The sequence below is a fragment of the Fusarium poae genome, chromosome 1 (assembly GCF_019609905.1).
Source record: "Fusarium poae strain DAOMC 252244 chromosome 1, whole genome shotgun sequence".
Classification (NCBI taxonomy): Eukaryota; Fungi; Ascomycota; class Sordariomycetes; order Hypocreales; family Nectriaceae; genus Fusarium; species Fusarium poae.
Window position 1 is genome coordinate 6,813,944 of NC_058399.1, and position 25,598 is coordinate 6,839,541.

At 48.3% G+C, this 25,598-nt stretch overlaps 11 protein-coding genes across 11 annotated transcripts; 6 read left to right on the top strand and 5 right to left on the bottom strand.

The window, feature by feature from the left end:
• Positions 1 to 251: 251 nt before the first annotated feature.
• FPOAC1_002204 (uncharacterized protein) lies at positions 252 to 682 on the bottom strand (the record flags this gene model as incomplete). The annotated part of the gene is made up of 3 exons (XM_044846786.1): positions 252 to 392; positions 444 to 544; positions 598 to 682. 3 exons carry the CDS (start codon positions 680 to 682, stop codon positions 252 to 254), a joined length of 327 nt encoding a protein of 108 aa, XP_044712702.1.
• Positions 683 to 1,572: 890 nt separating this feature from the next.
• On the top strand, positions 1,573 to 3,489 carry FPOAC1_002205 (uncharacterized protein; the record flags this gene model as incomplete). The annotated part of the gene is made up of 3 exons (XM_044846787.1): positions 1,573 to 1,718; positions 1,773 to 2,088; positions 2,134 to 3,489. 3 exons carry the CDS (start codon positions 1,573 to 1,575, stop codon positions 3,487 to 3,489), a joined length of 1,818 nt encoding a protein of 605 aa, XP_044712703.1.
• Positions 3,490 to 4,050: 561 nt separating this feature from the next.
• FPOAC1_002206 (uncharacterized protein) lies at positions 4,051 to 5,076 on the top strand (the record flags this gene model as incomplete). The annotated part of the gene is made up of 2 exons (XM_044846788.1): positions 4,051 to 4,201; positions 4,250 to 5,076. The coding sequence occupies 2 exons, from the start codon at positions 4,051 to 4,053 to the stop codon at positions 5,074 to 5,076; spliced, it is 978 nt and encodes a 325-aa protein (XP_044712704.1).
• A 787-nt stretch (positions 5,077 to 5,863) lies between these two features.
• FPOAC1_002207 (uncharacterized protein) lies at positions 5,864 to 7,819 on the top strand (the record flags this gene model as incomplete). The annotated part of the gene is made up of 8 exons (XM_044846789.1): positions 5,864 to 5,964; positions 6,015 to 6,172; positions 6,227 to 6,331; positions 6,380 to 6,739; positions 6,792 to 6,980; positions 7,040 to 7,126; positions 7,176 to 7,398; positions 7,453 to 7,819. 8 exons carry the CDS (start codon positions 5,864 to 5,866, stop codon positions 7,817 to 7,819), a joined length of 1,590 nt encoding a protein of 529 aa, XP_044712705.1.
• A 770-nt stretch (positions 7,820 to 8,589) lies between these two features.
• FPOAC1_002208 (uncharacterized protein) lies at positions 8,590 to 9,096 on the top strand (the record flags this gene model as incomplete). The annotated part of the gene is made up of 1 exon (XM_044846790.1): positions 8,590 to 9,096. One exon carries the CDS (start codon positions 8,590 to 8,592, stop codon positions 9,094 to 9,096), a length of 507 nt encoding a protein of 168 aa, XP_044712706.1.
• An 80-nt stretch (positions 9,097 to 9,176) lies between these two features.
• On the bottom strand, positions 9,177 to 10,896 carry FPOAC1_002209 (uncharacterized protein; the record flags this gene model as incomplete). Its single annotated transcript, XM_044846791.1, has 5 exons — positions 9,177 to 9,182; positions 9,237 to 9,539; positions 9,587 to 10,336; positions 10,401 to 10,708; positions 10,785 to 10,896. The coding sequence occupies 5 exons, from the start codon at positions 10,894 to 10,896 to the stop codon at positions 9,177 to 9,179; spliced, it is 1,479 nt and encodes a 492-aa protein (XP_044712707.1).
• A 1,291-nt stretch (positions 10,897 to 12,187) lies between these two features.
• Positions 12,188 to 13,792, top strand: FPOAC1_002210 (uncharacterized protein; the record flags this gene model as incomplete). Its single annotated transcript, XM_044846792.1, has 1 exon — positions 12,188 to 13,792. One exon carries the CDS (start codon positions 12,188 to 12,190, stop codon positions 13,790 to 13,792), a length of 1,605 nt encoding a protein of 534 aa, XP_044712708.1.
• A 47-nt stretch (positions 13,793 to 13,839) lies between these two features.
• Positions 13,840 to 16,041, bottom strand: FPOAC1_002211 (uncharacterized protein; the record flags this gene model as incomplete). Its single annotated transcript, XM_044846793.1, has 1 exon — positions 13,840 to 16,041. One exon carries the CDS (start codon positions 16,039 to 16,041, stop codon positions 13,840 to 13,842), a length of 2,202 nt encoding a protein of 733 aa, XP_044712709.1.
• Positions 16,042 to 21,207: 5,166 nt separating this feature from the next.
• Positions 21,208 to 23,055, top strand: FPOAC1_002212 (uncharacterized protein; the record flags this gene model as incomplete). The annotated part of the gene is made up of 2 exons (XM_044846794.1): positions 21,208 to 21,328; positions 21,386 to 23,055. 2 exons carry the CDS (start codon positions 21,208 to 21,210, stop codon positions 23,053 to 23,055), a joined length of 1,791 nt encoding a protein of 596 aa, XP_044712710.1.
• Positions 23,056 to 23,130: 75 nt separating this feature from the next.
• On the bottom strand, positions 23,131 to 23,473 carry FPOAC1_002213 (uncharacterized protein; the record flags this gene model as incomplete). Its single annotated transcript, XM_044846795.1, has 2 exons — positions 23,131 to 23,199; positions 23,258 to 23,473. The coding sequence occupies 2 exons, from the start codon at positions 23,471 to 23,473 to the stop codon at positions 23,131 to 23,133; spliced, it is 285 nt and encodes a 94-aa protein (XP_044712711.1).
• Positions 23,474 to 23,888: 415 nt separating this feature from the next.
• Positions 23,889 to 25,598, bottom strand: FPOAC1_002214 (uncharacterized protein; the record flags this gene model as incomplete). The annotated part of the gene is made up of 5 exons (XM_044846796.1): positions 23,889 to 23,924; positions 23,978 to 24,829; positions 24,885 to 24,964; positions 25,018 to 25,264; positions 25,326 to 25,598. The coding sequence occupies 5 exons, from the start codon at positions 25,596 to 25,598 to the stop codon at positions 23,889 to 23,891; spliced, it is 1,488 nt and encodes a 495-aa protein (XP_044712712.1).

Below are 25,598 nucleotides of genomic sequence, written 5' to 3' on the forward strand. Positions count from 1 at the left end.
CTGTATATGATTTTTAGTACTTCATTGGACCCAGACTACTCTGCACTTATTTTTGCACAATAATAAGCCATAAACTTAAAAAGAGGCAATAGGAACATTCTTGTAGCAAACTACATCGTCAAGTCTTCGTGCTTAACTACAACCAGCGGAACCATCGCAATACCCCTGCCGTCAGGTACAATGACATCTCAAAATACTCGAGAGTCATGCATCACTAAGTTGAACACCCCAACCTGTTTCCTTCTTCATTTTCACTTACTCGCAATCTCGGACTGCTTTCTCTTGTTCTCAATTGCTTCTGACTCCTTTCGTTCTCGCTTCGCTTCCATCTGTGCGATAATATCGGCGTGAATGGAGTTGGGCGTACGGGCACCGCTGTTACGAACACGGTCCTGATTCCAGAAATTAGCCTGATGAAAAGCCTTGATTCCTGGGTTTTATACCTGGCCAGGCTCGAGACGCCCATCGTGATAGGGATGGGTACATCCTTCGGCGTTGGGTCGTGCAGCGAAACACTCGTGCGTGGAGACTAAAGATTGAGCAGCTTTGCGATCGGTCAGTAAAGCATGAAGAAGAAAGTTACTAAGAGAAACGAACGGGTGGTTCTGCCCTGGAGAGGGCCCTCGCCTTTAGCAGTAGGGGAAATGGCTTCCCACTGGTCGAGCACTTCTCTTGTAGGCATGATGGAATGATTGTTTAGGGAAGATGCGAACTGGGTGTCAGGTGTTGAGTGTTTGAAGTGTTGGGTTGTCGGATGTATTTGAAGGTGTTAGGTTATGATAAGTGTGGAAAGATAGAAACTGGGCATAAGAACAGGTGATGCTGAACCTTCTTTAAAAGCTTGACGTCACTTGGATACTCTAAATGCTATTAGAGTGCAGGAAATCATGTGGCTTTATTAAGCAACGTGGTTGCACTTGTACAACAGAAAGTTGAGGTAGGTAACGGACGTATGTGGAAGCTTATTGGAGGTTTTGTAAGTCAAAGGCTCGGGTAAGGAACAGCAGTGACGACGAGCAAGAGGTCAGATCAACCAACCAGGCAGTTATCAAGATACTGCAAAAATATCTTAGATAGAACTAATGAAACTAAGTAGATATGAATGGGAATAATAGATGACGATCAAGCGAAGTTATCATCTTATGGTATGGGGTTGAATCAGTAGTACCGACAGATTGGGTCATGCCAGGGGTGCCAAAAAAGTATGGCTGAGAACGACATTCTTGATCAGCCAGGTCCTCGGGCGAACACATAAAGCCACGCATGGATGTAGGTGATAACAGTAGAAACATTTTGACATACAGGAGACAGATTAGATTGCAGTCATTAATTAAATGTTAGCCTATTAGTCTATTTAATTAGAATGCCAGCTACTTGGGGTAAATGTGGACTTCCTGTCAGTTGATCGTCAGTTCCTGATTTTCGGGACAGGAAGCCCCACAAATGAACTTACTTCTCCGCGTCAGGTGACGGACGGCTTTAGTTTCCCCATCCTCTTATACAATTTCAAGTATATTCCATTGTTCCATACTACAATCTTGGACTTAGCAGTCTCTATTTCACACAGACCTAATGGATATGAATGGAGGGAGACCGCTCATTCCACGCCTTTCAAGCGGTGTGAGTATCCAGAGCCAAAGCCATAGCACATCAAGTACACGCCCTACAATCGCGGCAAGGAGGCAGATCCGCTCACGCGATGGATGTTTAACATGCAAGTACGTATAGTACTTCAAATTATGTGTTTGTCCCTGATTTTAAACACAAAATAGGAGGCGAAAAGTCAAATGCGACGAGCAGAGACCTAGATGTTCACATTGCGAGAGGCTCAATATGGAGTGCAAGTGGCGTCCTCAACAACGCTCAGGAGCTCAAAGGAGACCAGCATCTGCGGCAGGAACGCTCGCGCAAACTCTTGAGCAAAGTTTGTCGCCAACCGATACGTCACCGGGAACATCTGTGTTCCAATCGGGGCATGCAGTGGACGAAGTGTTTGATTATGCAAGTTTCATGTGGGATTACGGAGACTTTTGGCAACAAGCTTCACCTGAATTGCACCAGAATCAGGAGCTAGAAACACCCATGCTGGTAGGAAATTCTATGGTTACACTACGAGAGTACTGACACAAACAGGCTGCCCAACCACAAGTCACATTTCCAGACAGGACGACATTTGCAACACCGTTACAAGCACCTTCAATAACACACAGCAATGACAGTCGGGTAACCGATACTAGAGATGGAAGCGACAGGTTGATGGAGTTCTTTGCCAGCTCTGTCAACCCTCCCATTATTGCCGAGGTCGAGACTCAGAAGAAATGGATTTCTATGCGACAGATTGTTATCGGAATGGCCAATGTCTCCCCCATGGTCCGTCACGCAATTATGGCTTTTTCGAATCTTTTGCTTTCCAGAAAAGACGGGAACTGGACTATGAGCGATGATGATCATTACCAGCGTGGCGTTGCAGAAGTTGCAAGCCATGATGGTGTGTCCATGTCTGAACATAGCCGTGAACGCGAGCATCTCCTTGCAGCCTTATTCTTTCTCGGCTATATCGATATACTAGAGAGTCGTCTCGATGCCGCGCATTCGAATTTAAAGCGCGCGTATACTCTTTTCCAAGCGAGTAACAAACATGGCTTGACGCAAGTAGAGAAGCAATTGCTTCTCTGGATACGGCTCCTCGATGGGCGGGCAGTATCTGCTGGGGGCGATGGCCTGTTCCTCACTAAAGACGACGAGGTTCTTTTGGTGGAAGCATCACCGGCAAGTTTCGATGGGGAGCCCGACGATATCTCGAAGAACGACCCTGCGGAAGATATCGAGGATGTATTGTTCCAGGTGTTATATCAACCAGGTGTTGTGTTTTACCAGAAAGTTCAAAGCTTTATGGGCAGGATCTCCAAGATTGATCCATGGCATCGATCGCGTGGTACGGTTGAAGACGAAATCGAAGTTATGAATATCGGTGCTGTCATAGCGGCTGATTTACGCACTCTGTACGAACACCGACCACCATTGATGGACTATGCCGTAGCAGGCAAGTTGACGCAGCCTCACGTCTCGAAACACCTGGCGTTTGTCATCACGCGAGCTTTCCGGACATACCTTTCAAACTATTACGCCAGCAAAGTGCATCTTCATCGTGTTGCCTATAAGAGCCTGCCTTTAACGAAAGAGGCGTCAGAAGCTTTGGACCAGATCCGGAAGCTCGCTCGGCAGATTGTGGCAGCTTTGGATGCCGATGACACACTTCCCATCAATATGCTTTGGCCTCTTTTGATGCTGGGTGTGGAGGAGCAAGACGCTAGCGAAAAGGCTTGGATCAAAACACAGATTCTCAGAATGGAGAAGGTCGCTGGCAATGCACGTATCACGGCACAAGTGCTAGAGGAAGTCCAGGCTCGGCAAGACGCGGCCAAGGCACGTATGGACATTCGATCTGTGATGCACGAGGTCTTCAACTCAAGCTTTGCCATCGTCTGAGATCGGGTCGAGGCTGGGTTTCGATAGTTTGTTGCGACCCTGGTATGGTGGTTTCTGGCTGTCAGTTCCGCGATGTCGGTGAATATTTGTCAGACACTTGCAAGCTCATGACACTAGTTGTCTTGGCTTTTGACATATAAACTACTGATTTGGCTGGTGTCTCGGACCATTAATCAATGTCATGCGACTGATCTTGACTGTTCTACTTAACGGTCGGGTCGAGGCCCCACACACACTTGTCGAGCCGATCGGATGTGGTGATCTCCAACTTCCCCGCACCAGGCTAAAGTGGGTGAAAGCTGGGGATGACCTCTACTAATGCATTTGCACGACAAATGTCGAAGCCATGGCTAGCGAATCGCAGAACTAGAACATGACATGATGCCGTTGCATCAATGGGTCCACTAGGCCAGCGTCAAATTCAGAACAAAACCCTCGAGGTAGCTTGTTCTTCATCTTGCAACAATCAACAACCTCTTACTCCAATTCTGTCTTCCTTGACATCGATCTTCTCACCACCGTAACCTTGAATACTTCAGCTTTACATCATAGTCATTCAATATGGGCTCAATCTCCGCAAAGGGCAAGGCCTTCCCCCCAGGCATTCACGTCCCTTCTTTGACTTGGTTCCAGAATGATGCCGACCAAGAAGTCAACTGGGATCAACAGAGTCGCCATATTGAGTTCCTAGTCAACTCTGGCCTTGATGGCAGTATGTATATACATAAAATATAGTCGAACTCACACTAACGGCCTTCAGTCGTAATTGCAGGAACAAACGGAGAGGCAGTCACACTGTCAGCAGCCGAGAAGTCACGACTAGTCCGAACGACGCGCGAGATTGCAACCTCTTGTGGTCGCCCCGATATCACAATCACAATGGGAACCTCCTCACAAACAACAAGAGATGCCATCAACGAGACAAAACTTGCTAAGGATGCAGGTGCCGACTTTGTGCTCGTTCTGACACCCAGCTACTTCCACTTTGCTATGACGCAAGATGCTATTGTCGCATTCTTCGAAGAGCTCGCGGATGCTAGTCCTGTTCCTGTTGTTATCTATAACTTCCCTGGTGTTGTGGCGGGTCTTGACGTCAACTCAGAAATGCTGGAGCGTCTGGCCAAGCACCCCAACATTGTCGGCGTGAAGCTTACATGTGGTGGTATCGCAAAGGTCGCCCGTGTGGCAGCCCAATATAAGCCAGAGGAGTTCACTGCTCTCGCTGGTCAGAGCGACTGGCTCGTCCCAGCACTATCTGTTGGTGCCACAGGAGCAGTCACTGGTGTCGCAAACTTGTACCCCAAGACTTGCTTGCGAATCTTTGACTTGTACATGGCTGGCAAGACAAAGGAAGCTGAGGCCGCGCAGCTTGAGTTGGCTAAGATGGAATGGGGATTTGCCAAGGGTGGTATCAACGGCACCAAGTGGATTGTGGCCAAGCTTCTGGGATACCCCTCTGGCAGCTGCCACTGCAGGAAGCCTTACCCTCAGTATGTTGATGAGAGCAAACAGGAGTGGATTCATAGTGTTGTTGAGCCTCTTTCGGCCACTGAGAAGGGTCTCGGTAAGAGGGGTTCTGATATCTAGATGGGATTATAGATGAACTTATGACATATATAAAATTTTATCATATTACGAAATTTGGCGTTCATATTTCTTTCTGGATGATATAGAAATGGTTGTTTAAGCCATGCGATTTTTCCCTTTGGCTCTATATGAGAGTACAAATGCGTTGTAATGTTTAGAGAATTGTTGTTACTACTTGAATCGCATCTACAAATTTTGTTGTTGCAGCTGTTGCTCGGATCCTTTTAGTCATATCCAACTAGCAGCAAGTAATAGTCATAGCAATGGAATAGAATAGCCAGATTTTATGAGTCTTGTACCAATTCTTGGCCTTGATATGTCGCTTTAATTCCGCGTCTCAGGCGATTGAGCGAAAAGAATTCGGAAATCATGAGATATAATATCTTGATTTTGTTTATAAGAAGTGGACTAAGCTGTCTTCCCCCGCATCGGCAAACTCAATCCTCCAATCGCCTTTTCCCCTCGCCTCGGCTCGCCTGTCGGGTTTGGTCTCTCCAAGACTTGAACCCTGCATCGTTCATGCATGAGACCATGACTCGTAAAAGAGAGAGAGAGAAAAACATGTTTGTGATGACTCTGTTTCTCCACACAATCCCCAGGTTTCCATTTCCCCACGCCCCCGGATTTGTCAATTGGAGAGATTATGCTTTAAATACCGTTACTGATCCTGGATCAACCAACGTTTTTGAAAGACATGGTTCCACAGGGTTTCCTTCCTCCTTATCTCTTAATCAATCCGTCCCAGCTTCAAGTATAACATTTACTTGTTCACGATATAGACATCATCATGGGTGGCTTCCGTGCTGTCGAAGATCGGCCTACGCCAAAGGAGGTGTACAATTGGCGTCTCTACACCGAGGCAGCAGTTATTGCTACAGGATCTCTGCTGTAAGTTTTATATCGTTAACCTAAAGTTCAAGCCACTAACAGGATGGAAGATTTGGTTACGATTCCGCTTTCATTGGTACCACAATCGCTCGCGATAGCTTCAAGCGCGATTTCAACATTCAGCCTAGCCAACAGGCTGATATTTCGTCCAACATCACCGCGACATTCCAGGCTGGTGCCTTTTTCGGCGCTATCATCTGTTTCTTGAGTATGTTCTCCCATATTGAAATTTGGGGATACAATTGCTGATACCTCTGAACAGTCACTGAGAAGATTGGTCGAAAATGGGCTCTCCAGGCTAATGTCGCCGTCTTCCTCATTGGCGCTATCCTCATGACTGCCGCAACTCATCAACTGTCTTATATCTGTAAGTCAGCTTTGAGAGCTTGACGATATCGTTATCTAACAACTTTAGACGCCGGCCGTGCTCTCACAGGAGTCGCATGCGGAGCCATCACAGCCACAGTACCCAGTTACATCGCCGAGCTTTCCATCGTTTCCATCCGCGGTATTCTCACTGGCCTTTTCGAAGTCACATACCAAACCGGATCTTTGATTGGTTTCTGGATCAACTACGGCATCAACCAGAACATGAACCCAAACTCTGCAGCGGCATGGCGTGTCCCCATGGCTGTCCAGATCGCCCCTGCTGCTGTGTTGTTTATTGGTGGCTTCTTCTTACATGAGAGTCCTCTTTGGTTAATGCGCAAGAACCGTGAGGAAGATGCGACAAAGGCTCTTGAGAGTCTTCGACAGATCCCTCGTGATCACAAGTGTAAGTTTGGTATTGCGCTCTTATAAAAGGGACGGCACTGACAACGTGGTAGATCTCCAGGAAGATCTCGACATGATTCGCAAGCGTCTCGCAGATGAGGCTCACATTGCCAGTCGATTCGGAACAGGACCTTGGGCTCTTTTTCGTGGCGCGATTTCTGAACTGACCAAGAAAGGCATGCGAAATCGTGTTGTGCTTGTCTTTTGCTCTTTTGCCCTGCAAAATATGTCTGGTGCTGCTGGTAAGACTAACACCCACTTGGTTGTTTACTGTATGGCAAATCCAACTAACAGCTTACAGCCATCAATTACTACTCTCCCACTCTTTTCGGATCGCTTGGTATCAAGGATGTCGCTTTGTACACTGGAATTTACGGTCTCGTCAAGGGTATGTTCAGCAAATATCTATTCACCGTGCTTTTTCTGACTCCTAATAGCTGTTGCATCTATCATCTTCTACGGTGCTCTCATTGACATCTGGGGACGACGAAACCCGACCATCATTTCGTCTGCCTTTTGCTCAGCTTGTCTTTGGATCGTGGGTGCTTATGTCAAGATTGGACATCCTGCTTCTATCATCGCCGAGGGCAAGGAGTTGTCCCCATCAACTGCCGCTGGTGGTAAGGCTGCTACAGCCATGATCATGATATACTCTGTCTTGTAAGCTCCCCTCCTCTTTTTTGTTGAGATAATCAGTGTTCTAATCTGTAATAGCTGGTCTTTTGGTCTGAACGGCATCCCCTGGATTGTATCCGCTGAGATCTTCCCTGGTGCTCTGCGTACTTTGACAGGTACATACGCTGCCTGCGTCCAATGGCTCACTCAATTCGCCATCACAAAGGCCCTCCCCTACATCTTCAAGTCCTTCGGCTACGGAACATGGTTCTTCTTCGCCTGCTGGATGATCATCGCCACTGTATGGGCTTTCTTCTTCCTTCCTGAGACCAAGGGCAAGACCCTCGAAGAGATGGATGTCATGTTCGGCTACGTGCATGACCGTGCGCCCACCGAGAGCGACGATATGGGCGGCAAGCTTGGTGCCAAGGCATCAGTTACTGAGCACAGGGAGGATAGCGTCTGAGTAGATTCATGTATAACGTAGATTTATTTTGAGGAACATCTCCGCTGTTTGTAATACGCCCGCATGGTCCGCCACCAACTATTAGACTGTGCCTTGGATTCAGTGCCGTAATAAACGTTTCAATGTTATTTTTGGTTCACAACGATACACTATGATGAGCTTGCAGTCAGTAGGGACGCTAGAAGCACGAGAGACGAAATCACTAGATCAGTGTTGGCTATTTAGACTCGACTACTTAGGCTATTTCTTTAGGCCAGCCTTTCTACCAGCCACTCAAACAAACGATTTCGAAGACACCGATTTCGTTACGATAAACCGATGACTCGGAAATAGCTACGTCTCGCATTTTCTTTGTTCTCGGGAATGCAGCCGGTGGTTATTCTCGGCATCTTCAATCTAAGCACGCACACAAAGCGACGATACCCCTCCCAAGAGAACAAAGAACAAAGAGAACAGGTCGTCTTTGAAACACATATGAGAATGTCTATGTCTATCTATTCGTTGTTAGATGTTTGTTTCACGATGTAGTTACAAATGCCTATTAAAAGAAATGGTGGCGTTTGTTGGTGTGAGTGAGTCTGGTGACAGAACTAATACTGAAGTTTCTACATAAGAAGGTAGGACAACGGCCATGTGTAACAGTCTCCAAGAAAACCAATTACTGTACCTATCTTCGAAACACTTCTAGTGACTGTCGAGTTGTAAACCTTTCACCAAAAATTCATTTGCACTTAAATACAATCAAGTACTCCAATACACGTCAGTTCAAAATGGAGACTGTCAACCCAGCACTATTGACACGGCAAGCATCTCATGCACCTCCCAGTTCAAGCAGACCCTCAAATCCAGCAATTGCCAGTCAATTCACCGGGTCAGTTCAGCAGACTACTTCTTCGTCCTCGCCATACCCCAGTAGCGGACGGCAGGGCGCTTGGATGGGAAGTGTCGGCTTTACAACTCGTTTCACAAGAGACACTATGGGCTATGGCCGAGCAAACCTGGAAACACCAGTTATCGCCTACGAGCCTGAACCTCTTCAGCCTCTTTTCGGGGGTATAGTTTCTTTATCAACATTACCGGAACCTGCAAGCCAGAGCACCCAGATGCCGCCATCAGAACATAGAATGGGGGGGGATATGGCATGGCTCTTTGGGCGGCCCCAATCAGGATACGTTGAGAGACCAAATATTATTGCTTGCAACGGCGGGCAAAGACTAGTGACGACGCAAAGGATGTATATCAGCCGCGGCTTTAGAGAAGCTGGAAAGAGTCGTTGAATGGGTATAGTTCAGGATCAAGATTGTCAACTGGGGCCAGTATACTAGACTAATGGGTATAGACATCGCAAGTACATAATTCATAACTCGTTTCAATGATTAGCAATTTTTTCCTGTCCCTGAACCTCGACGACGCTCACATTTGGAGGATTCCGTGCTTCACCAAACGGCTGCTTCTTCCAGTGACGCGCAGGAATACCATCTCTGAAGAAACCATTAATCTCCTCAATGCTACGTCCTGTGACTTCGCCAACACAAAAGTACACATAGGTCAATGTGACGAAACAGAGACCTGTGTATACGAAACCTGTCTTAGGACCGAGATCCGCAGAGTAGTACAGATAAGGCAGGGTAAAAACTGTGACCCAGACTGTGATCCAGAACGAAGCAACAGCGACGGCGTAGATTTTGTTGCGGTTTCTCCCGACTGCCATTTCAGAAGCCTGGGGTATCATGTTAGAAAAGCATCGGGGAAGGTAGAGATACTCACAATTGTCCAGCCGAGAGGTCCCCAAGCAAAGTTGAAGGCCACAATCTCAATAATAACAAAACTGATAATCACCTTTCCTACCGTCTCACTTGGTTGTCCACCAGGAATACCCAAACACCCAACTACAAAGATAGACACAGTCATAATTCCCGTAGTGATCAGCAAAAGAGGTCGTCTTGGGATCTTGTTAGCCAGTAACACCGCCGCAAGGACGACAAAGACTTGGATAATAAAGACAATAAGCGTCATGAGGAATGGGTCGCGCAGACCAATTGCCTTGGAAAAGATAGTACCGAAATAGTAGAACCACTGAATCCCGTTAATTTGCTGAGCGACCAGAGCGCCGGCGCTGTGAATAACTTTACGACGCTCAACAGGATCTGTTATAAGTTGCATCCATGCGCTCTCTGCATCATCGGCGTTATCTTTCGCAGAGTCTTTTTCGATACTCCGAATCACGGCTTGACAATCGTACTGCTTGTCCTCGCGATGAAGGACACGCAGAGAGTGCATCGCTTTATCATGTTGTCCACGGCGTAATAACCATCGCGGCGACTCTGGTAGCCAAGTGATACCAAGGAGCAGTATCAATGGAAATATCAACTGAAACCCAATGGGGAATCGATACGCAAAGGTGGTGTCGTTGTGGATCACACTTCGGTTTATACCAGCAGCGATGATCTGCGATATAGACAAGACAAGTTGCCAGCACATAAGAAGTGGACTTCTCAACCCCTCTGGCGCAATCTCCTACAATTTGATCACTAATAAGCAAAAAAACGAACATGTTTCACATAGTTTCAAATAGACATACTCCCATATACAAAGGCGAAGTAGCAGAAAAGTTACCCACGCCAAACCCTGAGATGGCTCTCCCGGCTGTGATGAGAGCACGACTAGAGGTGGTGGAAAGTTGCATTACAACACCGATGATGACAGTGATGGCGCCGGACATGAATGCTCCCTTTCGGCCGAATAGGTCGTTGATGGGAGCTGCCAATAGCGATCCCACCAACTCGCCCACGTTAATCATGCTCGTCGTGACAGCCAGGGCGGTGGGGGAGATCTCATATTCGCCCTGAGCACCAGGTACTGGTGTGCCAAAGTCGCGTATAAAGACATCTTTTGATGGTATCAGCTAAACAGCACTAGTATCTGGTTTAATTTAGTTTTAGACAAATGGAGAAAATTAACATACCGAGAGTCGAAACCCCGGTAAAGTAGACGCCCTCATAACCATACAGACAAGCACCCAAAGCCGCAAAGCCGCAGCAGAGCCAGACGTAGGGATGTCTGATCCGGAAGAACATGTTCCTACTCTGTTTGTAACTTTCTCTTGACTCAGTTTCTGTTTGTTTTGCAATCACTATTTCTCCGCGGGAAATAGAAAGAAGTCTGGCGCGCTGGCATCGACAGGGCTGAAAGGGAGGATACTCTTTCTTCCTCCCGTGCCTTGGCCTTTGCTCTCTCTCTCTCTGTAAGCCGGCAAAGGCTTTCTGGGTTTAGTTGACTATGTTTAGTAGGGTTTTAGATGAGGGAGGGGGGGGAGATTGCAATTGCGGTTCCGATGCAGTAGATTGATTAGTGAGTGGATCAAATGGGGATGGTATCCTTGAAGAAAGAGACTGTGATGGATACTTTGACGTTGATGAGGGAGAAGAAGGAGGAGAAAAAGAGAGGCTCCGGAAAGAATACAACGTCACATACGAAAAATGACTGAATCACGAGTTTGTCTTGGCCTGATCATGATGTCTACCAACAAAAGTTCCCTTTCAATCCCCCCCTTTTTTCTTATCCTGTACCCTACCTTGCAATGGCTTTTGAGGCTTTGGCTGATATTAAGCTGATGTTTTAATTCTAGAACGTATTCTCCCGTACGCCTCATTATTGTTCTACCTAGTCATGAATTCAGAGTAATAATGTCTCTGTTCGGGTCCTTACTATTCAGGATCAGGTTAGAGGCTCGGGACTTGGGCATTCTTCATCGAAGCCTAAGCTAAACCCGTGCAAGTTAGGATCATCGAAATAAAGTTTGAGCAAGGGTCTAGAAGCTTGACTCGTTCGGGCAGCGCCGTGCCGGGGCATTTTCTAAAAAGGTTCATTTTGATACCTTGCTGCCGACGCGATAAACTAATAACTGTTCACAGCCAGTACAGAGTATGGATACAACTTCCAATCCTCTCTTTTATTTCTTGGATGATCCCCCCCCCCTGGTGCCTGCCCAGACATGTTCTGCCTTGTTATGTGATCTTCTCCCTTTTTACCCCTCTTCAAAAGTGATAATGTTCCAGTTGGAGAGTCATGTTCAAAGAGTCAATCCCCCGACGCCCTGACCATGTACATGAATCGGGGAACTCCATTCGATATCTAAACAGCGTGGAAGCTTCGACCATATCTACATATAGCCATACCCATACCTTCCTATACCTATTCATATGCCAAGGTTTCTTTTAAAATGGATATAAACAGAAGACGTTGCTTTACTTTATTATTCCTATCATTCATTCTAGGCTAATAACAAACAGTATCGTCCACCTTGATAATCAGACTATTCCTCACTTATTATATACTTCATATCAAGACAGCTCACTGCAAATAATTATGCGATCCATACTCCCAGTCCCAACTCCACCACCCGAACTATGCCCTTACTCTCGCGCGTCAGCCAGTCAAGCATCCGCCGATGTCATCCCACTGCTCGTTGACGACACATACCATGTCTTTCACCTCAGTACACCGCCATCCACAAAACACCATCCTCAGCGACTGAGAACAACATGGTCCCGCTTGCGATCAACAAACCTCCTCGAATGGGAACGGGATCCTCAACCTGTGATATCCCCCGGAGAGTCAAGTACCGACCCTGACGCTGATGGCGTCTGGACGGGATGTGCCGTGCTCGATTTGGATCAGAACATGAATATCTTCTATACAGGATATAATCTGTCTCGAAATGGCCAACAAACGATCCTTCACACCAAGGCTCTTGACCGTCATGGCACAAGGTTCAATTCGACATCAAAGCCAATCACTATTCTCGGCAATGGACTGGACAAGTTTGAGCGTATTGACTTTCGTGATCCGTTTGTCTTTTTCAACCGCGCCGAAGGAAGATATTGGATGCTTGTCGGCACTCGACTCGCCAATGGCCCGTATTGGAGTCGTGGATGCATAGCCCTATTGACTTCACCGGATCTTGAGGCTTGGACAGTATCCCCGGAGCCTTTGTATGCCCCCAACGACGTCTTTTGCCCAGAATGTCCAGAGTTGTTCACGATGCCAAATGGAAAGTGGTACCTGGTATATTCACGCTTCCACGCACCAAATGCAGGAACAGTCTATCGCATGGCCGACACTCCATATGGTCCATTCCGCGTTCCACGCGACGGGTCACATGGACGCTTGGACGGACGCCGTTGGTATGCAGCCAAATCATGCCCAAAGGCTGGAGACCCTGACAAGAGGATCTGCTTTGGCTGGATTGGCGACTATGCGGACGACGAAAACAAGTGGCTCTGGGGAGGCGATCTCGGTATCACCAGAGTTATGTGGGCAGATAACAACGCCTGTTTGCGCATTGACGCCTCTCAAGAGTTTCGAAGTTATATATGGCGAACTTCTAGACCTGTGTCGCCGGGTGATGCTGCTCCCAGCTTGTATCTTTGTTCTCTCGGGACGACAGCGACACATTATCCCGAACTAGGGGCAGCAGAGTGGAAACGACATCTCATGGTCGACTTTAAAGTCGCAGCATGTGATGCTCACACTTTTGGAGTCATGCTGCAAATTGATAGCACTGGAAAGGGCCATCGCTTGCAGTTCAGTCCTCAAGGAAATGGCCTCTTTTCTGTCGCGCTCATGACGGACTTCCCTCCCCTGGATGATTTCTGGGCTGACCAGTACCGTATGCACATTCCACGACCTGTCGACGGACCCGAGCTGGTGCGACATGACAATGTCAGCCTTATCGACGGGGTCTTCCTCTTTTTGAGAGGTCAAATCGTGGAGGTATTTTGCGGGGGGCGAGCACTAAGCTTTCGATTACCTACACCACCTAACTGGACAGACAACGACCGTTGTGGCGTCCGTAGGGTGGGATGGTATGTGGAAGATGGCATGGTTGATTTAGTTGATATTAATATGCGTCATTCGATGTGCAGCAAAGACGGCTTAGCCGAGTCGGACAATCTCGAAGACGCCGAGTAATTCTTCTATTAACCTTCCTCGCCGCAAGATTATTCTCTTTGCAGCTCTCATCCCAGATCGTCTTGTGGCATCATGGGATTCGGCTGGATAACCAACCCGCTAAGAAGATCATATGGACCTGTTGCGCCAGCCGCCAGGTCCCAGTCACCAAAATCGGTGTATTCATATACATCTGAAGCATAATTCCCCATCATGGGGCTAACTTTGTCATTGAGCGGTTCGTTCAAGTTGACCGCCAGAGAGTGCTCTAGACCGCGCAGGATGGCGCCCTCGAGACGATTCACAGCATATTGCATTGGCTGATGACTTTTGCTCATCATGCGAAGATTCCAGAGATACGAGTTTAGGGTTTCTTGCCAGAAATGTCGTTCTTGGGAAGATAGTGAGGTGACAAGAAGTAGGGTGGTAAATGAGCCGAGGAGCGAGAAGAGGTAGGGTGATGTAAAGTACCAGAATGCTTCGAGATGGTCAGGCCTCAAGCTTATTACGAAGCTTATCGCGCTCTGGGCAGTTTGGAGAGCAATCTGGCGAATGCTGGAGAGCACTCGATCGTCCGAACAGCGTGGCGGGAGGGCTGTAGAGCGAATCAGGCGGCGCAGAAGGGTCATGACAACGCCATAGTATGAGAAGTGCAAGTATCCGTGGAAACACAACTTGCGCTGGTAGATAACATTCATCTGCAGTGTTGGCGGGATGGTGTGGTACCAGTTCGTCAACATCTCGAAAAGAGGCCGGGCCTTTTCAAAAAGGATCACCGTGTCCTGCTCTCGACAGGTACGAGCTGTGTAGAAGTTGGAGTAGACAACTGATAGAATCTGCGTCAACCGCACCATCTGTATATACTGCGTCATACCAGTGTAGGCGATCGATCTCCGATCATCGTCGGAGCCAGAAACAGAAACGGAACTAGAAACAGATCCCGAAGCTGAGGGAGCGTTGGGGACCTCATTTTCAAAATCCGAAAAATCAGCCGAAGTAAGATCGCCAACTGTCCAGTCATCGTCGTGAATGTGAACAGGTCGTCCGTAAGCCAATGCAGTCCAGCGGTCCTGCAGGAATAGCGCCCAGCTGAGACGCTTACGAACGTTGCGCTCCCATTGGGGAATAGTCCAGTTGCTGGCATCAAGGTGAAGACCAAGACATTGACCGATAGCGAGCGCCTGGCATGTCAGGCCCCATTGGAAGGTATGGTCCGGGTTGAGGGGGTCCTCGGGCTGGCATTGGAGGAGGAGCAGGGCAGCCTGTATGGAACTGAGCTTTGGGCGGTGGTAGGACGCCGGGATGGCCGTCCGGAGCATCCTACGCAGTAGGGCAGCATCCGGGGGACTTCTAATGGAGAGTTCAGGGTCATAGGTCCACCAGCGGATAGCGGATAGATAGATGGCTCCGAGGAGGGCCGCGGGTATGCGCCGGTAAGACTGGCTATAGGCAAGGGTGAAGGGGTCCTTGGAGAGGATGGGATAGCACGGCTGAACGTGTCTCCAGAAGAGCTCAACTAGACTTGGGCCATGGGGGCGAACGCAACTCTCGATAGCGTCGACCTGGGAAAAGGTGGGATCACCGTCAACTGCTTTTTCATCTCGAGCCATGTGAAACGTCAAGGGATACTCCTGGCCGTCATCCCTCTCGAGCACACGGCGGATGGCATGCGTATCAAGGCTAAACTCGTGGGTTTGAGGATCGTAGGGACGATGTCGCATTAGTATGGGCTCCATGTCACTTCCAAGACCATAGAGTTCGGCGAAGCGCGTAGACGAGCACCCCATAGTGCGATCCAGGGGACCAAGCTCGGGAACAAGCACCGATGGCGGAGCAATAGGCATACCACTATCAGCAGAAGCGCGCGTCTCAGCAGGGGAGAGGAATGGCTGGATCGAGGGGACGGAGTAGACGGACTGAACTTCGTCCCGAGACTCTTTACGACTTTGCTGGCTCATACTCCTGGCTGAAGGTTGGGTCTGGTTCTGAAGCTGTCCTGGAATCTCGTCTGGGCCGATTTCTTCCTGGATGCCTGGGGCGGTGGCGGTTGTGCTGCTGCTATTCCCGCTGGTACTTGCAACCTGTCGCTCTGGGGGATCGTGCTGAAAGGTACACGGTGTAGCTCTCAGCTGACAATGGACGCAGTCACCGTCACCATCTTTTGTGACGCAGCGAGTCTTGCGCTTCCGACAAGCGTCGCAGGGACGAAGGCTACGACGTTGTCGCTTGCGGGAGTTGTTCTGGTAGTCCTGGGGTGTGATGATTTCCATTTGAGGGTGTCGTGATGTAGTGTTGATGTGGGAGAATACGAGACCGATGGAGTAGGTACAAATCTTTTTGCCATGTCCTTATTTTTCAGAACAAGACAGGCATGGGTGGGATGATGTGTTGTGTCTGTGTATATGTATATGTATGTATGTATGTATGTATGGGGATGGGTATAAGTATAAGTAAGTATGGGGATAGGTATGGGTATGGGTATTAGTACATGCAAGACAAGGCGAGGTAAGAAAGAAGAGAGATGATGTGTAAGAGGTTTTTGATGTTTGTGTTATCTTGTGTCTGGCTGGGCAGGTTGTTAAAAAGAAAACCCACCCCCCGCTTCTTTTCGTCTGCTTGTCCCTGTCTCAACTTGTGCAAGCAAATTCTTGTCTTGGTATGGATTGTGCTTGGACTTTTTTTTCTCTTCCTTTCTCTTTCTTGGGGTCTTGGGTCTTGGTCTCGCCTTTCTCTAAAAAAGGGAAGAGGGATAAAAAATACCTAGTCTACACCTAGGGCATGTACTTATTAATTGGCAATTCCACTGAGGCACTGCAGTACACTGTTGTATAGAGAGAGAAAGGTATGCAAATGCAACTACCGATCCGCGGTATAGTGTATAATCTACAGTGCCGAGCTTTGCTTACTTGATCGAGTCCTTGGCCTCAGGTAACAAGCTCTCTTGGCATGAGGCTGTGTCGATAGATGTGACAGTCTTATACTCTGTATGTACTGTACCGTGACTGTATCTGTGCATCTGTATCGGGGGAGATGGTGGATGATCTTTTGTCGATGGATGGAGGGAGGGATGGATAGTGACTGTCTGTCAGCCTTAAAGTCAAGTCTCAGCTTGTGGGTTTGTTGGCTCGATGCAGTCAGTGCAGTGGAGAGGGAAGAGGAGACGATGAAGAACCATGTCGATTATGATCAAAGCTTCTGGAGTGATTCCTTTTGGTTCAGCTCTCTGTCTCTCAAGTACAACCAACGGGGCCCGAGCCATTTACATAACACGCATATTGAGTGTTGGGGACTGGCTGATCTTGAGGCCAACCCTCTGTCCTCGGTCCCTCCATCCATTCGTGTTGTATCCCTGCTTAGTCGGTCAAGGTTAAGACGGGAACCTGGTTGACCTGTAGACGCGGACGGCAAATAGAGTTGGGTCCGTCCATTTTTTGCAGGCTCTAGCAGTTACGCCGCCTCATCCACACACCAAGACGCCATGGCGCACTATAGTGTTGCCTCGTTATCCGAACAGTTTAGTTTTACGGTGCGTTAGTTGTCGTTTTTTGCTTTGCCCAGTTCCGTGGATTCGGGAGTTGGGGTATCGAGGTTCCGTACTATACCGGACCAGGTCTTGTTGCCGCCGCCCAGTCTTGGCATGGAACCCTAGAGGAGGGTGACCCTGAAAGTCTTGTGCTTCCTTTGTGTCTTCTTTTAGTTATTCCAGAGTCAAATGACGCACTCAGATGTTGGATTTATCGGATTGATCCGAGATGACCTCATCTGGGATGCCCCCTTTTTAGAGCACTACAGTATGTATGTACCTATGTACATAAGGGAAATAATATATTTCACGTGATGACACTGCATGATGTATTACATGCCAAGACTCGTTGTATGTGAAATTTGATCCGTCACTACTAAAAACCAATGGTCTATGCGTAGGTACCCAGATAACTTATTCCATCCTTTGCCAAGACCCCGAGACTACGAGAGTGCCCGCAACGACAACGACAACAACAAGAATTACTACTACTATCAACACCTCTTAACCGTGGATCAATAATCTTAAATATGGCATTTCTTGGCGCCAACACGTCCAAAATGTCACTGTAAACCTTCTTGCCCATCCATGCATGCATGCACATCAATCATTTGGGCATTCCGCGGAAACACACCAACGTCGTGTTATTTCCACCAACTTTTAGCATTTCCGATTACCTAGCAGCTCATATGATGGAATTCGCCTCATTCTGACATCTCATTTCGTTCTCTAGTGCTCTGGAAACAAGTTCTATCCACACTCTAGTAGGCCTCCCGTCGGCCAACTTTACTGCTTTGGACTACTGTACTGTACCTGTTCGCCAAACGTGGCGTTGTCAAATTGCCTCTTGTTCCGAAAACCCAGGAATTCCTTCCAAAGATCGACACTGGAATTCGATAACGATTCTGCTATTTCCGTTGATCGACCACCAGTGCCAGGTAGCCAGGGCAGCCACTGTCAATCCATATGATAAGTCTCCTGGCTTTTCGATATTCCCCTGAACAAGCGAGCGCGGTGATCGAGCATGTCGCTGCATAGCCGCATCGGCCAGTCGTTGACCTCCTGCATCAATCTCATCTGAAGATCATGCTCTATTCTCGTACACGCAGCGAATCGGTATCAGCCCAGCTCACACAGAGTGCCCACAACTACCGTCGGTTCCCTCCAAGAGGAAATCCTACGTAGGCAAACATCTAACTTGATCAAGTTAGTTGGAGCGTACTGGTAACGTCTTGGCTTCCCCCTACAAGAGCCAAGATTCCGTTTTCTCGCAACGGTTTCGCTTCGCTTCGTGCCTTCGGCCCAGCCCTGCGAAATCTAAAGCGCGAAAGTGACGAGGCCGTATTTACGGTGCCATGCCCTGAGCTATAAGTGGCTACTGGCGCGCCGTTCCGTGGCGATTGGCAGCTTGGATGGTATGATCGTCGCTCGGACGTCGTTGCCATTTCCAACACGTCTTGGCACAGCAGCTGAACATTCATAGTTCGCAAAAGGCACTGATTTTCAAGACGCTTTGTTTTTTTTTATTACATTTCCACCTCTTGGCGGTCAAAGTCGGGTCATTTCTGCATAATGGAGCAATTGAGTATCTGATGCCAAGAGAGTCGCTAGGATGATGGCAATCTTGAGAGACAACAAGTTGATGAATAATAGGACTTGATCTGAATTTTACATCCGATTATGTGATCAAGCTTGAGCCGTGAGTAGGCGTATGAAGTTTAGTATTCGCACAACGTTGTACTGAGTGAAGATCCTATCGTCCTAGGCAGTGATCGTTGCAAGTGGATAAGACGGCAAAGAAAGACGACTCTAACAGTCCCTGTTAGTTGATACCATTAATCATTTGACAGCGAGATAGCTTCAAACTTGAGTCGTGTAAGCGACTACTGACCGAGTTCGGTCCCGAGTCCAGGCCTTTGAGAAATATCTCTCCTGCATGGTGATATTAGTTTTTAGTGCTAAGTTGTGAGTGGATGACCAACCCGTTTATGCACAGAGTGTCATTGCTAACAATTCATGTTTTGTTGGAATGAATAGAATCAAGGTTCAAGACATGTTCGCTGGTGTGAATATTCTGGTATCGTACAAGATTCTTGACATGAAGTTATTCGCAACATGACAGAGAGCAAGCTGACTCATGGGTATGGTATAGGGTAGGATACGTACAAAGATATCCAATCAGTATGTCTGGCTAGGGGTCCGAACTCAGTACTGTAGTTACACCGCTCACTTAGTAAACATGTCCAAAATAGTAACAGCATCGCAATGACGACTGATAGTAATGACAAAGCCCGAAAGTAATCGGGATACGAAATGGCGTTTTCTTTAATCTCCCTTGAGTTCTCTTGTCATATGTAGACTGAGTAGTCTATCGATCGAGGCAAGATGGTTTTTGTTAGTGCCCGCAGTTCAGTTCACGGACGTGGTTGTTCAAGCCACTAACTACGGCAACTCTCCACTGATTCCCACTTGAAGCGTTTACTGGAGAATTATGCGCTTATAAATATATGACTACTATCGAGGACACTATCCAGACAGACGGGACGAAACTAATACCAACAGGTTCTTTTCTAGTTTATACTCTTCGGGCCTGATGCTCCGGGCCCCGACTTGGCTACCTCGGTATGTTTATGAAGCTCTCTCTACTGTAGCTTTTAGTCTGCTGGTCTTGAAAAGTATGTAATAACAAATCATTAACGCTTTGACTGATGATCAGCCAGATTAGCTAGCGATTGGATGTTTTGCAGGGATTACGCTAGATCGAAATAGGCATCTCGATAAATCTCCAGCTGTGGCCAAATTCCAGCCGCAACATAGACAATAACACAAAAAGGCTTGGCAGTTGGTGATATCAAAGTGAAATGAGTGCTGCTCAAATGGGCAGTTCATAGAGATGGGTTGCCTATCTGTCACAAGCCCATAGTCCTTGGCCCTTTGAAAACGCCCGCTTCTGACGTGACGGACGAACAGTTGACAAGCAAGCCAATGTTCAGGGTCATTGAGGCGTTTTGTCTATCTAGTACCTTAGTAGTCGCAACGAATAAGCTTAAAGGCTAATGTGTTGGCACTAAATAAATTGCCCCAGTTGTTCAGTTGCGGGTTCTTCTAAGAGATTCAAGGGACTTTGTGTTTCTGTACGAGTCATTCAGTGGTTAACTACCTGTGCTACCATGTTGATGATTGATAAACAGTAAAAAGCGACAACAGTTTTCGATTTCACATTAGACTTCGAGGGATACCCATATCAACTTGTCTATTAGAGATACAGAGACAGAGTTCAAGAGCACAAACTAGACACGACTGCGCACAAGGAATGTCTTAGGTTGGTCAGGCTAACCTTGGTCAAAAACCGTTTGACCGACGCTATAAACAATAAACCTTCCTCATTTGTCTTACAACGCCGACGCGGCACCGATTACCCCGAGGCTTGAGTCTTGGCCTTGTTGGGGTCCCCAAGCTTATCAACAGTCTGGAGTCACACAGTAGGTAGACTCATAGTTAGTAGTAGACTGATAGTCAAAATCACATTCAAACAAGGACCAATCCAGATGAAACAGAAGCCTGCACACACGTTTCTATATACTTGCAGGTTACTGTACACGATAATAACTCCTGCCAAATCAATAATAGTTAAATAAAACAAAATGAAAAGGATTCAACTCAGCTCATGCGATAAGCCAGTCACATTACCCACGTGTGGTCTTGGCGATCCCTTTTTATCATGGAACCTTTGCAAGACCCCAAGACCTGTCATTATCAGCGACGATCAGGCCAAGGAATGCCGACAGGGTCTGCTTCAATTGACGAGTTAAAGAGTCGAGCCATGACTCTTGATCAATTTCTCGAAATGTTCACCCTTTAACTCTCGATTCTGGGGCAATTGCGCTTTTTTTGACGAGTCCAAACATTCATCATGAAGTCGTCAATTACTCTCACAGCTCTCGCTTTGACCGGCTCCGTCATCGCTGAAGATACCCTCTTCAGCAAGCGATTGACCAAGCGCTTCATCGACGATGACGGAAATTACAACATTTGTATGCACTCTACATCCGTCGCAATCAATTTCTGTATCACTCACTAACCTCTCATAGCCTTCTTCCACGTCAACGATGTCCACGCCCATCTCGACCAATTCGCAAAGTCAGGCACAGACTGCGTCGACCCTAAGAAGGGCTGCTTCGGTGGCTACGCGCGCATTAAGCATACCGTTGATGCTCTGCGAAAGGATAACCCGGACAACCTGTGGCTCAATGCGGGCGACGAGTTCCAGGGCACGCTATTCTACTCCTTCTACGGACCCTCCAAGATCGCAGAGAATCTGAATGCTCTCGACTTTGACGCCATGACTCTCGGAAACCACGAGTGGGATGGTGGCGACGAGGAACTCGGCGAGTTTCTCCAAAACTTGACTTTCCCTGTCGTTTCTTGCAATGTCAAGAGTGAGTATGAGGGTCTTAACAAGACCATCAAGAACTATCAAATCTTTGAAGAGCACGATTTGGCTGTCATTGGTGTGACGACTGATACTACACCCGGAATCTCAAGTGTTGGAAACAAGACTACTTTCCTCGACCCCATCACCGAAGTGCAAAAGGCTGTCTGGGAGATTCGCAACAAGACCGAGGTCAACCGTATTGTCGCGCTCACTCACCTTGGCTACGACGTGGACCAGGAGCTTGCCGCCAAGACGGAGGGTCTGTCTCTCATCATCGGTGGCCACAGTCACACTCCTCTCGGCAACATGAGCAATTCCGAGGGTGATTACCCCACCATTGTTGACAACATCAACGGCGAGGAAGTCTTTATTGTTACTGCCTACCGATGGGGCGAGTACCTCGGCTCCATCGACCTGACCTTCGACAAGGACGGCAAGCCCCTCGCATACCACGGTGCTCCCATCCACCTCACCAACCAGACCGAGATGGACAAGGACCTTCAGAAGAAGATCGAGTCGTGGCGAGGTCCCTTTGAAAAGTTCGCCGCTGAGGTCGTTGGCTACACGGATGCCGAGCTTGACCAGTCTACATGCCAAGATGGAGACTGTCTGCTCGGACAAGTCATGGCCGACGCCATGCTCGAATATCGTCTCAACCAAAGCCGCTCCGACGATGACAAGCCCAGCTTCGCCTTTATCAACGCCGGTGGAGTTCGCGCCACTATTGACGAGGGCAACATCACCCGCGGCGAGGTCCTAACATCCTTCCCCTTCGGTAACGCCATCGTTGAGCTCACTTTCACCGGTGCCGAGATCAAGGATATTTTCGAGGGTGCCGTGACAGGCCTGAACCAGGACAACGATAAGGAGATCACCTCGTGGTTCCAGGTTTCCAAGGGTCTCAAGGTTGAATTCAATCCTGACAACAAGAACGGATCCAAGCTGGTCAGTCTGAAGCTCGACGGTGAATCCTTCGAGGACAAGACCAAGTATCGCGTTGTCACGCTTGACTTCCTGGCTGGTGGCGGTGACAACTTCTTCAGCACTGACAATAAGAATGTTGCCACTCTTGACACACAGGACGAGGTGCTGATTGGTTACTTTGATGCGCACAACCCTCTCAAGCCCAAGCTGGAGGAGCGTGTTGTCAAGACCAACGCGACTAGCAGCGATGACGATGATTCCGAGGATGCCGATTCAGAAGAGGCCAAGGGTAACGGGAGCGGCGGAAGCACAGGAGGGAACGACGAGAACGCCGCCAGCGGAATGCAGATCTCTCTGCTTACTGCTGTGTTCGGTGTTGTGATGACTACATTCATGATGTAAATATAGGAAAACATGCAATTTGTGTATATATAGATAGATGACTTACAGCGCAAAGCGAAATGATGGTCTCTTGTTCTACTTCTTTGTCTCGATCGTCCTGTACAATGACTTGTTAGTGTCTGTAGTAGATATGATCGTCAGCGTCTATCAAAAACAATGCCAGCATTGTAAAAAAACAAAACCCACCAACCTGTTATCATACACCGACCCTCAAGCCCCGGACCGTGGTTTGATAGTCCATCGGCGTTTCCTCCACGGGCAACAGAAGACCCTCTTCCAACCACTCTACCTCTCTGTTCTCCATACGGCATTTGAACACTAGTAGTGTGACAAAGACGATGGGAAGAAATAGCCATAGCATTAGCTCAACGGCCAAGATACCCAGATAGACTGGGACAGCGTACTCGGGATGACTCATGTTTGCGAGATGAGAAACGAGGATGTGTTATTACAGAACCATCATGATCACGACGGATAGGAATGGGGTTTATGAGGAAATGGTGAAGAAAGATTTTTCTTTGTACGGGTATGTGGGAGACCAAAGTGTTTGGGTGGGAGTGTACAATGTGCGATGGTCATGGTTGGAGAACAAGACAAGGAACACGACGCAGTTCAGGAGTAACACTGTCCAGTCTATAACTTGGGAGGACGAACAGCGTTTGAGGTGACAGAAAGAAAGGCTTTTGTCTCTTATGAGCAACATGTCACCAAGATGAGTGCAAGGGATATGAAAGACAAAGATTTGAACAATAGATGTTATTGGACTACTGGAACATATCCACCTCGAACAACGGAGAAATCGTACGCTAGCAGTCGACATGCACTCATCCATCTTAGTAAGTATAGCGGAAATCAGCAGTAGCATCGTCCTAGAGTAGTTTGTCAGTGATGATGATGTGTCAGCAGGAAAGGGCTTACTCACATCATGAGCCTCCAAAATCTTCTCGCCTCTGTCTGCCTTGGCGTTGTTCCTCTTGAAGTCCAAATCGCAGCAGATGACAAGAATGACAGTGACAAGACAGCATGCAATACAGGCCCACATGCCGGGCTTGTATCCCGTCAACTTGTCCTGCTCACGGAACACCAAGCTGCCAGCGATACCTCCAAAACCACCGAAGCCCACAAGAGTGGCGCTGCAGAAAGCTCGCTTCCACTGACCACGGATGTTGTTGGCCTGGAAAGACATGGCAGTGGGGATGTTGCTGTTGGCACCGGCAGTGACGAGGAAAACACCGAAGTATCGGACGTTGGCGCTCTCAGCCCAGCCCATGATGGGAAGTCCGATGAGGCAAAGCAGCATGTTGAAGAGAATGCAGGGACCTCGGACGTGGTACTTGTCACCGACCCAAGCTGTCGCGAACATGACGATACCGGCAAAGGCGTAAGGAGGGGCGACAAGACACTGGGCAGCTCCGACGCTGAAGCCCATGTTTCCAACGAGCAAGATGGGAAGGGTATAAGCGAGGGCGTAGCTGATGGTGGTGGTGTCAAAGAAGATCATGGCATAGGCCCAGACCTTCCAGTCGGCGCCACCGCGAAGGAATTTTCCAATCTGGAAAGGAGGAACCTCGGTATCGCCACGATCACGGCTGATGCGATCGACAACCCATTGACGCTCACGAACACCGAGGAAAGACCAAGTCTTGCGCTTCGAGTCGGGGAAATCGACGAGAAGCCAGTAGCCGGCAATACCAAGGGCGACAGTCATAGCACCTTCGATGATGAAGATCCAGCGCCAGCCAGTGAGACCTTCACGACCGTTGAGCTGCATAAGCTGTGAAGTGAAATGTAAGTAAGTGCGAAACAGCGAAAGCGAGGGTGAAACGTACACCGTAGGCGAGAATACCGGAGAAAGCTGAGGCGACGCAGCCGAGGAGATAAAAGACTGAGTATCGCTTTCCAACCTCGTCTGAATATTGGTCAGTGACTGAGTGACAACCGACCAGATTCAAGTATACTCACATCGCGTGTACCAGGTACTAAGCAGATAAACACAGCTAGGGAAGAAACCAGCTTCGAAGAAACCAAGGACCGCACGAAGAGCCGCAAGCTGAGGGAACTTTTCGACGAAACCCATACCAATCATGACCGCTCCCCAGAGCATGGTGATGATGGCCAGATGAAAGCGGGGACCAATTCTGCGGATAAGGATAGTCGAAGGCGGCTGGAAGATGATGTACGGGATGAAGAAGACCAGGTTTGCAATGTTCTGTTGACCGAATTCGTCAGTACATATGGTATCGACCTCAATTGTTAAGAACGAGACTCACGTATCGGAAGCCAGTGAGTTGAAGCTCAACACCCATACCGGCAATATTGGCAGCACTCATGTTGGTGCGATCCATGAGCGAGACACAGTACATGGCACCGACAGTGATAACCAGACGACGATCAATGCGCTTGATAATGCTGCGCTGCTCCTCTGGGGTGAAGCCATGGTCGGCATCGATCTCGGAGCTGACCTTGCTGGGAGCTTGGTCGATGTGCTTATAGTCGGAATCAGGCTGCTTCTCAACAGCCTCCATATCGTTTGGCCTCTCCAT